The 14,843-nt window shown below is 37.8% G+C and overlaps 1 protein-coding gene across 5 annotated transcripts in view; it reads right to left on the minus strand.

Moving 5' to 3' along the window:
• The window catches only part of CNKSR2 (connector enhancer of kinase suppressor of Ras 2), a 278,839-nt gene that overhangs the window by 7,165 nt on the left and 256,831 nt on the right, over positions 1-14,843 (minus strand). Inside the window, exon 21 of one of the 5 annotated variants that reach the window (XM_073901984.1) lies at positions 3,569-5,190. The exons of the other annotated variants lie outside the window; for them this stretch is intronic. Coding sequence (XP_073758085.1) covers positions 5,186-5,190 — 5 coding nt within the window. The 3' untranslated portion in view covers positions 3,569-5,185. Of the gene's footprint in view, positions 1-3,568; positions 5,191-14,843 lie in introns of those variants that run through there. 5 annotated transcript variants of the gene reach the window in all.

Here is a 14,843-nt window from a genome sequence, read left to right on the forward strand (position 1 = left end):
GGGAGGCCTAACTGATGAGTATTACCATGGTTAATGTATCAGGTGGCCTAATGCATTAGTAGCTTTTCAGTTCTTGAAAGAATGTGAAGAAATAAAAGGGATTCAGAATGTAGTTTTAGGATTTAAGGGAGGCAGAAATATTTTTATATTTTATATAGTAAATTTTTATTTTAAGATAACTACCTAATACTGAAGGGAGTATATATTTTGTTTAAAAACATTCTTGCACAGTTTTCTTTCTCCCCAGTTCTTAAAGTTTGTGGAATCCTGGGCCAGGGGACTGTCTTTTTTGTAAAATTTCAATGTGGTCCTATTTTAAGAAGGATAAATAAAGACTTAATATTAAAAAGTGACACACACAGCTATTAACTAAATACAAATGGAAACTGTTTTCCCCCTCCTTGCCGTTAAAGGACAACGTAATTCTGCGAAGACTCTGGTTTGACAGCTGTTAAGAAGAATTCAGTATAGATTTATCTCTGGGCAGCACATTTGAACAAGGAATCACAATGGGACGGAACACAGAAACATTTCCAAGCATATTAATGGAATAGTGCGGCTCCTACTAGAGATAAGTAAGGCTCCCTTCCCCCCAGTCCATACACATCATACACATATGCAACACCACAGGACACAGTAGTGGGATGAGAAAGGATGAGGGATTGAGATGCCAGGCTACCACAAAATGCCACCAATTACTTAACATTTTAAGACTGGACAAAGAGTCCTTTTATTTCCAAAGGACGGGGGTGAGGAGCAAAGTGACATTATAAATCTGATTCACTGTGCTCAACAGTCAAAACAACACAGAACTCAACATTCAAGACAAAAACAGGCCTTTATTTTCTTTTATAATTTTCAATTGGTTTCCTTGATTTTTTTTCTAAGAATACCAATTAAGTCAACTGGGGCTACTGTTGCAACTGAGAATATGAAAGCACCTTTATTTTCTTCTCTTTTTGCCCTCTTCTTCTTCTTCTTCTTCATCTCCTCACTTCTCTTCTGGTTTCTCTTTTTTAAACTTCGGCTCTTCTTCCTCTAGAAGAGGCTTGCTTTGGAAGATGAGGCAAGCAGTTTTTGAGTTTGGCTTCCCAATTGACTTTCCTTCAATATACCAGTTCAGCCATTTGGAGCACTGGCAATTTGCAATTTGAAAGAACGTTTTCTGAAAGTTGGCAAAGTGTAGAAGACCACGTGCGAACCACAGGACGTATATAGGAACCTTCTGCAATTCCTAATGAGGATGTATCGCTGCTACAATGAAATTTTAATTTGTATCCAGTTTATTCAGGAATTCTGGGTCTGTGGAGGAAGAAATTCCCTCCCAAATTTTATTTATGTTTACAATGTGTAAATTAGTCCTGTATCAGATGACATACTCTTCCAATTTTATTAAAGCAAAGTGAACATACAAAGTTGTCTTTCCGATATAAAATTTCATTGGCTGATAATCTGAGGATCACAGTGAAGTTACTGATGGATCAACTTGTATTCTGCATTGTGAGGTGGGGGGGGGTCATTTCTGGCTGTATCCTACTTGGCAGGGGTGAAAGAAGACCCTCTATTGTCTCATTTCTACTCTAACTACACTATGGAATATGGTGACTCTAGGAATGTGGTATCACAACGATTTACTGTCCGGTTGTTTCAGGTTGCCCATGACTTCCGGGTGGTGATAAAAAACAAAGCTCAAGGAAAAACATTAGCTACCGCAAAATAATACGTAGTTTGTTGAAACTTTCTGGCAAATGGCTTATTAGCAGATGATAATGCCTCTCTCAGATACTAAAAGGTCTTTGGTTGACGTATTCCCCTACATTCATGCTCGGTGGTTTCCAAACTTTTTTGATTGTGCCTCTTTACCAGTTAAAACACTTCCATTGTTGTTAACTTACATACATGCGTTATTGTATATTAATAGATATGCATGTTATAAAACAGACACAGAAAATAAATTCGAAAGGACGAGTTATAAAACCTGAGGAGAAATTCCAATGTTTTTTCCTCCTGTACCTAATGGCCCCATATGTACAGAGACCGTGACTGTGACTCTCCCTGGGCAGAGTACGCCTCCCTCTCATTTGCATTTCCCACTCTTCTCCCAGGCACCAACGTTTCAAGTGAGTGATGGTTTCCTCTACTTTATACATGAAGTACTCCAAAGAGGGCTCCCTATTCTGTGACTGTGTAATTGTTATGACAGTTTATTGTGTGATTTCGTTCAGGTTTCTTTGGCGAACATGAAGGAGAGCAGAATATGAATTTGGAGACCTAAAATTTCCTTCTGGTGCCCTCCCCGTCTCCCTGCCTCTGCAATGACAATGTTGAAGGAGAGGAGCACATGAAAACCAAACAGAACGCGATGCGTATACCAAAGGGGACTCTTGAAGAAGCAAGCCAACAACGGATAACCGTTTCTGGGACATGTTTTGGAAGGGAACTGTACTCTTTTTAAAATTGGACAATGATGTCCTCGTGGAAACAGTTGTTCCTTCCACAACACAGCTGGGTCACGAGCACAGCAGGCTGGGAAAAGCTAAGTCACAAGTGGGAGAGAAGGCTGGACATAGTAGCATTAGTCACCGGTCAGATGTGAGAGGCATCTGTTCTCGCGCAGCCGCAGAGTGCTCCGGAGGCTCCCAGGCTGAGGGCGTCAGGTTGGTGGAGCGCTGTTCTTGTCAGGAAGGGCAATTAACATTTGCATTGAGACACGGGACTGGTTTCCGTGAATACTAATTTGCTAGCACGCCATAATAAACAACTTATTTATATGTAAGGTGCCAATTAAACTTTTAATGGGTTCAATGTAGACAGGTTTAATGTTTCTCGGTTTTATGCTAAAGATGATTATGTATTCAGGAGTTTACCCTCTAATTTGAATTGTCTTCTAATTAAATATTAGATCTCTTAATTCATGCTTTTATATAAGCCAGTAGCTATGCCTAGCATTGTAGAACTGGAGGGAGGGCAGTTTGTTATGGCAGGAAAAAAAGAAGCAGAAGATTTCAAGAGCTGGCTTTTACTCCTTGCTCTGTACTCAACCACCTTTTTCATAATTAAAAGTAATTTACATCTTTGAGGCAAAAAATGATGAAAAAATTATTTCAAGTGAGAAAACACCTTTTTTTAAAAGAACAGCTGGAGTGAATCCTTTTTAAAGAACAACATGTGAAGCCCATCCCTGTTAAGAATGACCTTGTGCTTCATCAAAATTAAGTATAGCCCATATTAGTGTCAGTCAATCCCTTCTGCACACCATCTGTCCAAGAAGATGTGACAAAAGAGGCAGAACTGAAGTTTATTCTACACTTCACTCTCTGAGCATGTAATTTCTGCCCAATTGTGTGGTTTAATGCCATAAATAAGACAGTGGTTGAATTTTCAGGGCACTACAGCAGTTTTGATGATGAGTAGTTCAGGTGGCAAAGTCTTGGTGTCCTTGGCATTGATTTATTGATCCACAGGGAAGGTTCTTTGAAGGACAATCACAGACATAAATGACAGATTCTAGATTTGCCCATAGAATTCCGAAAATTTAACTAGTAGAGACATGGAGGTCAAAGTACCTGGCTCTCAGGCAGGAATTCATAAAAAGGACAGTTTAAAACCAAAGCGAAGACACGATTATATTCAAAAATTAATGTGGAGTCAACATATGCCTTAACGAGAAAAAATGAAAATTCCTCTTATTGTAACATTTTACTATGACTTAAACAGAGAATGACCCAAGATAATCCCACTAATATTAAGTGCCAAAAAAAGCTTTTCGATGGATTTCTAAAAACCACAACCATCATTTTCATATAGACTTAAAAAACACACTAAAATGGTTAGAGCACAGAGGCAATTGTAAGGCAGATCAATGTGATTTTTATTCGCAACACAAATTCCATTTGTGAGAAAGAAGCAGAGATTACTTCTCTTTGGAAAGATATTTACTATCAAGCATACTTAGCAAATTATTTAGCTATCTAAAAAGATTTGATACCAACTGGTCATATTTTTATTTTTAAGTAATTTATATTTTTACAGGTATTCACATTATGCAGTACCACACACTGCGGTGACAGGAAGGAGAAAAAACATTTCCAAATACAATGTTAAATTATCTGTTCATTGCACAGTATGAAATATCCATTGATTAGCATTGAAATTATTACAGAGTGTCTTAATCCAACTAAATTAAGGAAAGTTCACATCCACTACAGAAGAAAAATAAGCAATATTGAGCCATAGGGGACCCAGTTACATAGTATTAAATAATATCTGAAGCTAGTTTGAAAGACATCCAGACAAAATACTTTTTCAAAAGTGAGAACCACAGCCTATAGATTCGGAAAATTTTACAGAAAAAGAATAGCTCATGCCTGTCCTATGAGGCAACACCATTTGTATACAAGTGCCAAGAAATAAGGAGAAAGTTAGGATTTTAGCTGAGGAATCTAATAAAGCCTGGCATGAGGAATTTTCTTCATTAGTGCCACCGAAAGCAGTCTCTGTGTTGCACCTGAATACACTTGATAATAGAATAAACACAGTAAATTTCAGAGCAGGTTGTGTATACCTTGCCTTAATAGATTACACTTAGTTTAGTACAATACAGCACGTCAAGTTTGAAAAATGCAAAATACACTTAATACACAGAATTTGCTTCCTCTGCTTTGCCTTAAAGAGGCCACCAAAGAGTCCATTAAATAGCCAGGGTTTTCTAGTTATCGGAGCTGATCCCTCTCCTTTCCTGGTGTCAGGAGAACACAACTGAGGTGTCACCACACACAGCCCTTCCCCAGTCAGTACCCTTCCCCTTCCGTTCTCCCACAGAAACGGCAGTTTTCTGTCACTGTGCTCCATCTTGATGGGCTTTGATCTTATGCTAGTCCCAGTGTAGGAAGCTTGCATTCTTCTTAAGAGTGGCCTGCCCCTCTTAATATCCCTTTAGGGAGGCCCCCAATCCAAAACACTTGATGATCTAAGCTTTTTAAAAGTCAGTTTTCTGTTATAAACAGCAAGGACGAGGCCATTTTAGTTGCTTGCAAGAGGTTGATGTTGAGTCTGCGCCGTGCCGACTCTCTCCGATCTAAATTCTCTAAACATTAGCTTATCAATCTGTGAGTCCAATGGGTTGAGTGCCAACAGAAGTGGATCCGATTTGGCATGGAGAGGTTCTACCAACTCTCGCAGTGTATTAGCCTAATATGATAAAGCAGTGATACAATATAATGAAAGACCTGCGAGTGCCATTATTTCCAAAGCACATTAGTATTTGTATTCGAAATACCATCATGCAATACCCATGAAGAGAAAAGAGAAAAAAAATGGCTAGAATTGCATATGGTTTTAATACCATCATGTCTTTCTGTTGGCATGCAAGTCTACTTGGCCATAAACGGGACAGTTTTTGTTTTATGCTTCGTCATTTGGAAATGCCAACCTTATGTATACAAAATAATACACAGCACAGATACATCTTTTCCCACTTCTCTACATGCATATGCACGTCTGTAATTCTAATCAGAGAAGTTTATGGTAAAAGTATTCTCCATACACATGTAAAATGACCAGTCTTTCAAGAAAATGAAACTGTATTTCTATAGGAGATCTTTCCTCGAATTCACCCAATCAAGAAGCATGAGGAAAAATTTCCTGGTCTGCCTTCTACCTAACTGCCCTGATCCATATGCTACCATGTGTTGATGAGTGAGACAGAAGAGCCCAGCTCGTCTGGCTCCAATGAGGAGGCCGCACGCTGACCAATACAAAGTGGAGAGAAATGAAAAGCCCTCACAGGGTAAACATGATGAAATGGTGACTTTACACCTGAGAGTAAGCCATATGGCAAGGAATTAAGAAACAAGAGATCAAAATTTCTGAATGACCTGGGCAACAAAGAACAATCGGGATAAAAGAAACTGTAATCTTCTTTTAGTTCATTTTATTTTGGGTTTGGGGGAATCCAAATATTGTCATTGGGCACAAATCAGCCATATTTTTTCTTTCTAGCCTGAGGCAGATTTTTATCTCCAACATCCTGTGGCATCCTTTTTTGAGTGGTATCAAGAAGGAACAAAGTAGGAGAGGGAACAGAGAAAGCATTTTGTTCGTTACCACCTGCCTTAGAAAATGGAAGGGTGCACTTTGCCCAGAGCACAGTATCTGGATAACAGGATGCAGCGTAGTTCAGAAATCAGCAGAACTCATTTTTGTTTATCATATCGGATCCTTCTTTTGCAGAAAAGGGGCTAAACACTGAGTAATCATAGGTAGGTCGAACGAAAGAAAAGACAATACAGCATTTTAGAAAATGATGGTCCTGGAATGCTAGTTCTGGCTCCTACCACTTTGTTTCAGAAGTTCAGAGTTTCAAACAGCAAAATCAGAGGCAATCTACCTGGGGCACAAGGTCGTTTCTAAATTTAAACTGTTCCTAATTTGTCTAAGCAATTCAAACATTTTGTAAGTTGTTTTCAACACATCCTCTTTCCCCCTCAGAAACAATGTAACACGAGGGGCTTAATACCTAGTGCACTTAACCCATCCTGAACCTGAACAAAAGCCCTGAGAATTAAGTCACATTTAGTTACATTTGTGATTTCATTTCTATAGGATTGCTGAATTCCATGCCAGGAGGCTGCAAACCCCTTCTCAGTGGAGCACCCTGCCAGAGTACAGGATGGTGGGGGGCGGATGGCTACTTCCAATGGCTACAAGTAGCCCCCAGTCTGTACGGATGAGCACAAGAGAAGAGAACTCCTTAAGGAAAGGTGTTTATTCAACGAGCCGCGGTCCCGACACTGGCTACAAAATCTCCGGGGGGGAAAGGTTTGCTTGCTAAACAGATTCCAGGGCCCTACCTCTGACCTACTGGATCAGAATTTCTGGGCATGGAACTCAGGAATCTGCATTTAAAGCAAGCAACGCTGCTGATTCTTGTACCCACTGCAGTTTGCGACCCTGCTTTAGGCCAGGCACATGGGGATGGGCTACACCGGGGCTAGGGCAGGTTGCACTGACGACAATTTTGTACTGCATACACAAGTAGTCTCACACAATTTCAAGGTTTTTGCTGAGGAACTGGATGCAAATATCTTGGTCTACAGAGAAAACAGCAAGATAAAAGAGGCCTTGGTAAACTGCTTGAATAAATTCTTTGAAGCTTTATTTTTAGGTAGTGTGAAATAGTTCTTTATTTTTGAGGCAAACGGACTGACTATAAAGACACTTCCAGGCTCAAGCCCCCCGGAGTGAACTGTATGCTGGTGCATTCGGAATCTCCAGGATGAGCAGCCCCCGTGGGCGGGGGGCGGGGGGGGGCGGGCTCTGCTGGACTAGTTTGTGGCTAATCGACATGGAATCTCCAGAACACAAACCAACCCTCGTAAATGACACTGTTCCATGTAAGCCTACCTCCGACGTCTGGGAATCTCATACTTAGATGTGTCTTTAACTTTTTCAAGTCCCTTTCCGGTTCTCAACACCCTCTCCTCTTCTCTCCCTTTGTACTTCTGTCAGGCTTTCCCTAGCTCCCTATTTCTACTCTTCTTTGCAGCTGACAACTTCATTTATCCCCCAATAGTCACAATACCCAAACCAGTTAAAATTAATTTATTATAATGAAACTAATTTTATTCCTTTTTTGAAAGAACAGGTGGAAGTCACATGTTCCTTGAAAGAAAAAAAAAACAACTTTAAATTATATGGCTCTTGATGGTTTTGCTTTCTTTTGGCCAGTATCCTAACTATAAAAATATTCCCAACTTCCTGCTATTAAAATAAACTTCACTATTTAGCAAGCTTTTAACCAATTACATTTTGAAACAACAGCAAGGTACTATGCTGCCTCAAGAAAATCAGCAATGTTTCTGTTTGACACATTACTTAACAAATGTTTATTGATTCAGCTCATCACTGAAACCTCCAGTTGTGAGGCCACCAGCCCAGCTAGATAAAAAGAAACAGATCCTGTTTCCCTGTTACTAAACCCCTTGAGATCTGAAACGTGAACCCAGAGGTAATACCAGGTTGAGTCATGTATAAGAAAACTTATTCCAATCTGGATCCACTTCCTACACAAGCTCTTCACAGACTGTGTCTACGTAGCTAGCAATTGTTGAAGAGGATGTTTTTTTCCCTTTTTGTTTTATAAATTTAAAAATCTCCCCACTAAGAATCACTCAAATAATAGGCAGAAATAGAGATTCTAGAAACATAAGTTTTAGAAATGTAATCAGCCTTCTAATAGTGTGCCTGCGAGGAAGAGCTGATGATCCTTCAATCAAATGCCTGAGAATTAGATTATAGGGTAAGGACATAGGCACAAACATTTGCAAGAGAATGATTAAGTTTGAATTCAAAATCGGTGACAAAAATCTTTTTCTTAATGAATGAAAGAGAATAAAACATGTGAAAATGGAAATAAGTGCTTAAGCTGGGAGAGCACTTTCAAAAATTCCTACTTCTGAGTTCTGAGAGAAAATTTGGTTCTGCGTACTCCACTATCAGTGAGATTCAGGGCAAATTTACGGGCAAGGCCACTGATTACTGCTCTTAAGCTGCTTGCAGATAACAGAGGTCACCAAGAGCAGACATCCAAGCAACACAGTGGAGTTCTGGGGAAAGCAGAACCGTTTCTGTGTGCTTAAAAAAACAAAAAAACCCAAAAAACCAAACTTGTTTAACATTATTATGTGGAGCCTTCGCCTTTTAAATGTGTATTCAGATTTAGGTTTTTCTTTTTGAAAAACAGGAAGATCTAACATCATGAATTGATAATTGGTGATACTTGTCTCAGTGTCAGTGTTGAAAGAGTGGGCTGATAATACCTTGGTTCAGAATGTTCTGACCGAAAAGACTTGTTAATTGTGGTTTGAGTAGTATCTGTCCAAATTGTGAGGGCCTATTTTCTTGTAAAGGTTTAAGTTCAAAAAGACAGGATATCAGATGTAAAAAAAAGTTGTTTGCTTATTTTTTATTTAATATCATAGGGGGAAGTAACTGGAAAGTATTTTTATTTTATGAATGAGAAGTAAAATTTTCATGACAAAGTATTCTTTTTTAAATAAAATGACACATAGTAAACGGTAATATAGTCTGTTCTTATTCTTAAAGCACTTATGGAGATAGATCTTCAATTAGCAATTCCAGGTAAAAAAAAATATTTGATAAACCTAGCCACAGGCAAAACAGATAAGGAAATACTGTTTCCAGATAATTAGAATGTTCTCTAAATTGCCAAATCACAGTTCTATCTTCTGTGTATAATTCACAGGAGATAGAGCATTTCCTTATGAAAACAGTATCTCATCTTAATGTACCTATTGCTATACTATGACATTAGAGTATATTTAGGACTTAATTAGTTATTATGAGTATACCACCCATTCTGGTTTTTTCTACCTGCATTAAAAACCACTACCGGAAATACAGGCACATGCAAAGTACTCTCTAAATGTAACATCTATTAGCAATAGTTGAAGAGCTCTTTTATATTTAATAGTCACAAAAGTACTTGATATGTTAATTCAATTTACCACCAGTTTATTTTCAATGAAGTGTCTATAGATATTTCAGAAAAATGCACTCTGGAATTTGGTCACATTATATTGTCATCCTAAATATTACCAATCAGACTTTAAAAGAGAAAATGGGAGTGGGGGTGATGCTAGAGTGGCTCAGTCGGTTAAGTGTTGGACTCTTGATTTTGGCTCAGGTCATGATCTCAGGGTTGTGAGATCGAGCCCTGTGTTGGGCTCTGTGCTGGGAGTGGAGTCTGCTTAAGATGCTCTCCCATTCCCTCTGCCCCTCCCCACCCTAAAAAAAAAAAGAAAATGGGAGGAGTTCATTTTTATAGACATGCATTATTCAGTGAGGATTTAATGGGTGCCTATGGGTATGTATACTATATCAAATGTTAGGGATAAATATACAAAGATGACAGTTTGATTTCAAAGAGTTCATGGCATAGTTGCATGACCCTTTCTCCATTTCTGTCTTAAAATTTTATAGTTAAGGATTATCAATAAAATTAAGATCTACTCTATTAAAATACAAATATATATATACACATATACATATTTAAACTCAATTATATGACTAATTATACAATTACCCTAATGTACATTATATGTAATCATAATATATAATTACATTAATAACATATTGTATGGACATATTAATTTTAATTGATTAAATACCTTTGGAGTAAATAGAAAATAAAAGTATTTGAAGTTTAAGTCACATTTAAAGAAGAGAGTTAAGACATTAATGTATATATGTATGTGCTAAGTTTTGACACTTACAGTAGACTTTAAAACTGAAGGGGATCATAATATGCCACCCCAAAATATGCCACTTCGACAAAAGGATTATTTTGAGCTGAAGGTAATTAAGAATCAGCAAACATAGAAAGACCTCTGGCTGTCTACTGATTTGCCTAAAAGCAGGACATAATACTTCTCTTCATGAAGGTGTTCTTTCTCACCTCTTCCATACCAGGAGAAGAACATCCTTATCATTGGAGAGAGAAAACTGACATTAGGATGGGTTTGCACAAACAAACCTTACGAAAATATCCCTTATCTTGCATTACTTTCCCCCATATATTTACTTTTCCACAATTTATGGCCCTAGAAGCCCAAAACCCTTTCCTTTATCTTGTCACTTCTCTACAATTTATTGCCCTTTGTTAAAATGGTCTATAAGCTTCCAGGTCTAACTACTTCTTTGGGTCTTCACTTCTTTTCTGTGAAGGCCTCTGTGCAGATAAAAATTAAAATGCTGACATGGGACAAAATTTATATACCTTTTCTTCTGTTAATCTGTCATTAGTCAGTTTAATTTGCAGGCCCCAAGCAAAAAACCTAGGAGGGTAGAGGAAAAGTTTTTTTCCTACCCTATAAAACATTTAGATCACTCTTAAGCCATTCCATACTAATTCATCCACATTTTAAAATATTTCATAGATAAGATTATTTTGAGATTATTAAAAAATCATATTAAACTCCAGTGAGACAACCTTAATAAAAAGACAACCATTCCTGGCAAATTTTTCTTTCAGCATTGTGGGTGGATGGCAACTTACTGGCAGAATGGGTTGCTGTTGCAACTTATTCTTTTTTTTTTTAAAGATTTTATTTATTATTATTTATTTTGAGAGAGACAGAGGGAGAGAGCAAGAGAGCATGAGCGGGGGTGGGGGCGGAGAGTCAGTGGGAGAGGGAGAAGCAGACTCCCCGCTGAGCAGGGAGCCCAACCGGGGCTCGATCCCAAGACTCTGGGATCATGACCTGAGCCAAAGGCAGATGCCCAACTGACTGGGCCACCCAGGCGCCCCTGTTGCAACCTATTTTATGATTAATAATTACTTATTTTAGGATAATCTCTAAAATTCTCATTTCCAGATGAAACAGCTACAGAGGTAACATAGTTGAAGTCTGAGACATGAACCCACTATAGGAAATAGACTTTTTTTTTTTTATACCAAGTACTGAAGAGATGAATAATGCATATATTTTTAAAAGATTTATTTATTTATTTTAGAGAGAGAGAGAGAGCACGAATGGGAGGGGCAGAAGGAGAGGGAGAGAGAATCCCAAAGCAGACTCCATGATAAGAGCAGAGCTCCATGCGGGGCTCAATCCCACGACCCTGAGATCACGACCGGAGCTGAAACCAAGACTCTGATGCTCAACCAACTGTGCCACCCAGGCGTCCCTCTGCATATTTTTAATTTATAAGAATTTTTTATTTTTTAAAGTTCATTTAAGTAATCTCTACACCCAACATGGGGCTTGAACTCACAACCTGGAGATCAAGAGTTGCATGCTCTTCCAACTGAGCCAGACAGGTGCCCCAATTTATGAGAATTTTCAACCCCTACCACAACCTTACAAGGTTATGGTAAAAGGATATAATTAAATAGATCATATTCACTCTGGATGATAATTGGTGTGAAATAACTCACTGATGAGAACTGCCAATGCGGTGAACGGGTATATGATACTGACACAACATTTCATCTGTTACTATATCTGGTCTGCCAAAATAAAAAGGCAAACTGGGACCAAATACATCTCAATTGGTTTCTTGCCTATTTCTTTCAGTGGGTTCTTCTATGGTACTTCCTAACCCTTTTATGACATTCTCTTTGCTACCTGATAAGCACTCTAAAAAGCAGCTCCAGTCTTACCTAAACCTGAACCACTTATGTGACTAGGTGGTAAAAATGTTTTCAGAACACTGATTATACTTCCATGACCCAACCTGTTTGATTTGCCTACCACACTTGACTTGAATGCTCCAAATTGGACATTTTGGTGGAATAACAAGTAAGGGTATCTGTACCTGGGGAATGGGGGTTGCAAAGATACAATTTTATGTTCACTCCATCAGAATCTACTCAAAGTAAACAAAGAACTTTGCTCTATGTCGTCTGCCAGGTTGCTTATCAGCAGACATGACCTGTAATCGATAAATTTTGATGCTATGTAGATTGTACTATTGCCTAAATTTCTTTAGTAACTAGACAATCAATGGCACGACTTAATTCTTGAAAATTTGATCCAGAATAAATGAAGACATATATATTTTTCAAATTAGCAGTAACAAAGATCTTTGTGAGCTTTTGCTTTCAAGAGTCCACCCTACCCCCTTTTTTTTAAAGATTTTATTTATCTATTTGAGAGAGAGAGAGAGAGAGAGAGAGCAAGAGAGAGCGGGAGAGCACAAGTGGGGCAAAGGGCAGAAGGAGAGGGAGAAGCTGACTCCCCGCTGAGCAGAGAGCCTGACGCAGAACTCCATCCCAGGACCCCGGGATCATGACCTGAGCCCAAGGCAGACACTTAACTGACTGAGCCACCCAGGCACCCCAGAGTCCACCCTATTCTTATTCTCCTACTAAACTCATATACTAGCCTCAAAGTACTGCCATCTTGTTAGTGGTGGGATTACTTTTTTAAAAATATCATTCAGTATCAGCTCCAGTATCATGATATCCCCTGAGACTAAGTGAGGGGAAAAAGAGGTATTGATCTACAAAAGTGAGTGAAACAGTATATTATTTTCAACAAGAGTACATCAAAACATGTGTAGGTGTGTGGGGAGGTTTGGGAGTATAGTAAGAAAAGAAGTAATTCTTATGTTAAAAAAATGTAAAGACATTATCTGCTTTCATGATGTAACATTGTTTATGACTGTAGAAGCTTGAAATGGACTTTTGCTTACCTTTTCTGGATGAGCTTAAAATATTACAAACAGTTGCAATATTTATTTTCCCTCTTCAATAACTTCTAAATATTAATGCCCTGTTACTGACCTCCTTGATACAGCAGCCTGATATTTGGGATCATTTCCTCATTAACAACTCTGGCAAGGAGGAACTGCTTTAGTGGTACTCTGCGCCAACTAAATTTTGTAGCAATAAGGACAACCAAAAATACCTTTCCCAGCAAAACAAGTGCCAAGAAAGGTCAAAGAGAAAATTCAACAGACATTTGTTTGTAAGAACCTAAAATTGTATCATAACAGTTACTTATCAGAATTCCTATTTTTCTTTACCTCGAATCTGTTACACATCTAATCTCCCACCTTAACCAATAATATTTTCATATTCTCTCTTATTTTTCAATCTAAAGTAATTACACCATAAAATATTCTCATAAATTCCCATGGTTAAAGTCCTCTGAATATTATGATATTCAAAATAATACATTTTTAGGTACTCAAAATATATTATGTACATGATAAGAAAGATTATTTTGGTAAAAATCACTATAAAATCATGTTTCTTAGAAATACAGCATGGATGTAAACAAATTAGCACAATCATCCATCTTAGCAAAAAATTCAGAAGTTAGAAGAGTAAGTATTCAAACTCAATCTTAATTGTCTTGAAATTGTTGTTTATTATATTTTGAATCAGCAAACTCATCTTGCATTTGGGATGGAAAACTATAGAGTCTAAGAACATATGAAGAATACTGTTTTAAAATGCCCTGTTATACAGGAGTTTCATTTTTTTCTTTCCTGACAAAATTGTATAGCACTGCCCTTTTAAAGAAAATAAGTGTTACTAAAGAGTTAAAGATATGCTGACTCTCAGTGTTCTTATGGACAAATACAAATGACTTTATAGCTATTGCAAAAAGTTTCCAGCTGTATCTGTGTTTAACATTTAGCATCTCATGTTGAATTTCACCCTCATCAGTGTAATTACAGAAAACTAGAATCATACAGGGACTTCATTAGGATGATAGCTCATTTTGCAAAATTCAAATGTTTGAAATGTCAGAAGGTTCTCTGTATCATACAACTTAATTTGTACTCAAATATAGCAATGAATTGCTAACTTCCTGCTAGTGAACAAAACAAAAAATCCAATTATATTAATAAATTTGTTTTCCACTTGTAAATTAATTAATTCATAGCAACTTCATGGTGCTAGCTTATTCATAATATCCTGAAAAATTTAAAGACAATCCATATTTCATTGAAGCCAGGCTTTAAAAGAATTCCTATTTAGTTTATTTACCTTAAAACAAGGACACATACTACCTTCTCTGGGGGTAAAAAAAACCCCCATCAAATTAAAGATATGAATTTGTAAGGACATGCAAATCAAAGGGTAAATTTGGGATTCTCAAGTTCCACTTAAGACTCCCTTACCATCTCTTTTGACTGGTGCCACTGGGTGGGGGGCATGGAGCAGACTCCAACGACAGCAGAGCAGCTAAGGTGTAATTATCTCCTTAACAAGTATGAGCATCAAAAAACTGTAGAACAATGGCCCTTTTTGTTACACTGGTGTGTGTGTGTGTGTGTGTGTGTGTGTGTGTGTGTGTGTGTGTGTG

Source organism: Callorhinus ursinus, unplaced genomic scaffold, assembly GCF_003265705.2.
Source record: "Callorhinus ursinus isolate GAN/ISIS: 27379988/994484 unplaced genomic scaffold, GSC_fseal_2.0 scaffold16, whole genome shotgun sequence".
NCBI lineage: Eukaryota > Metazoa > Chordata > Mammalia > Carnivora > Otariidae > Callorhinus > Callorhinus ursinus.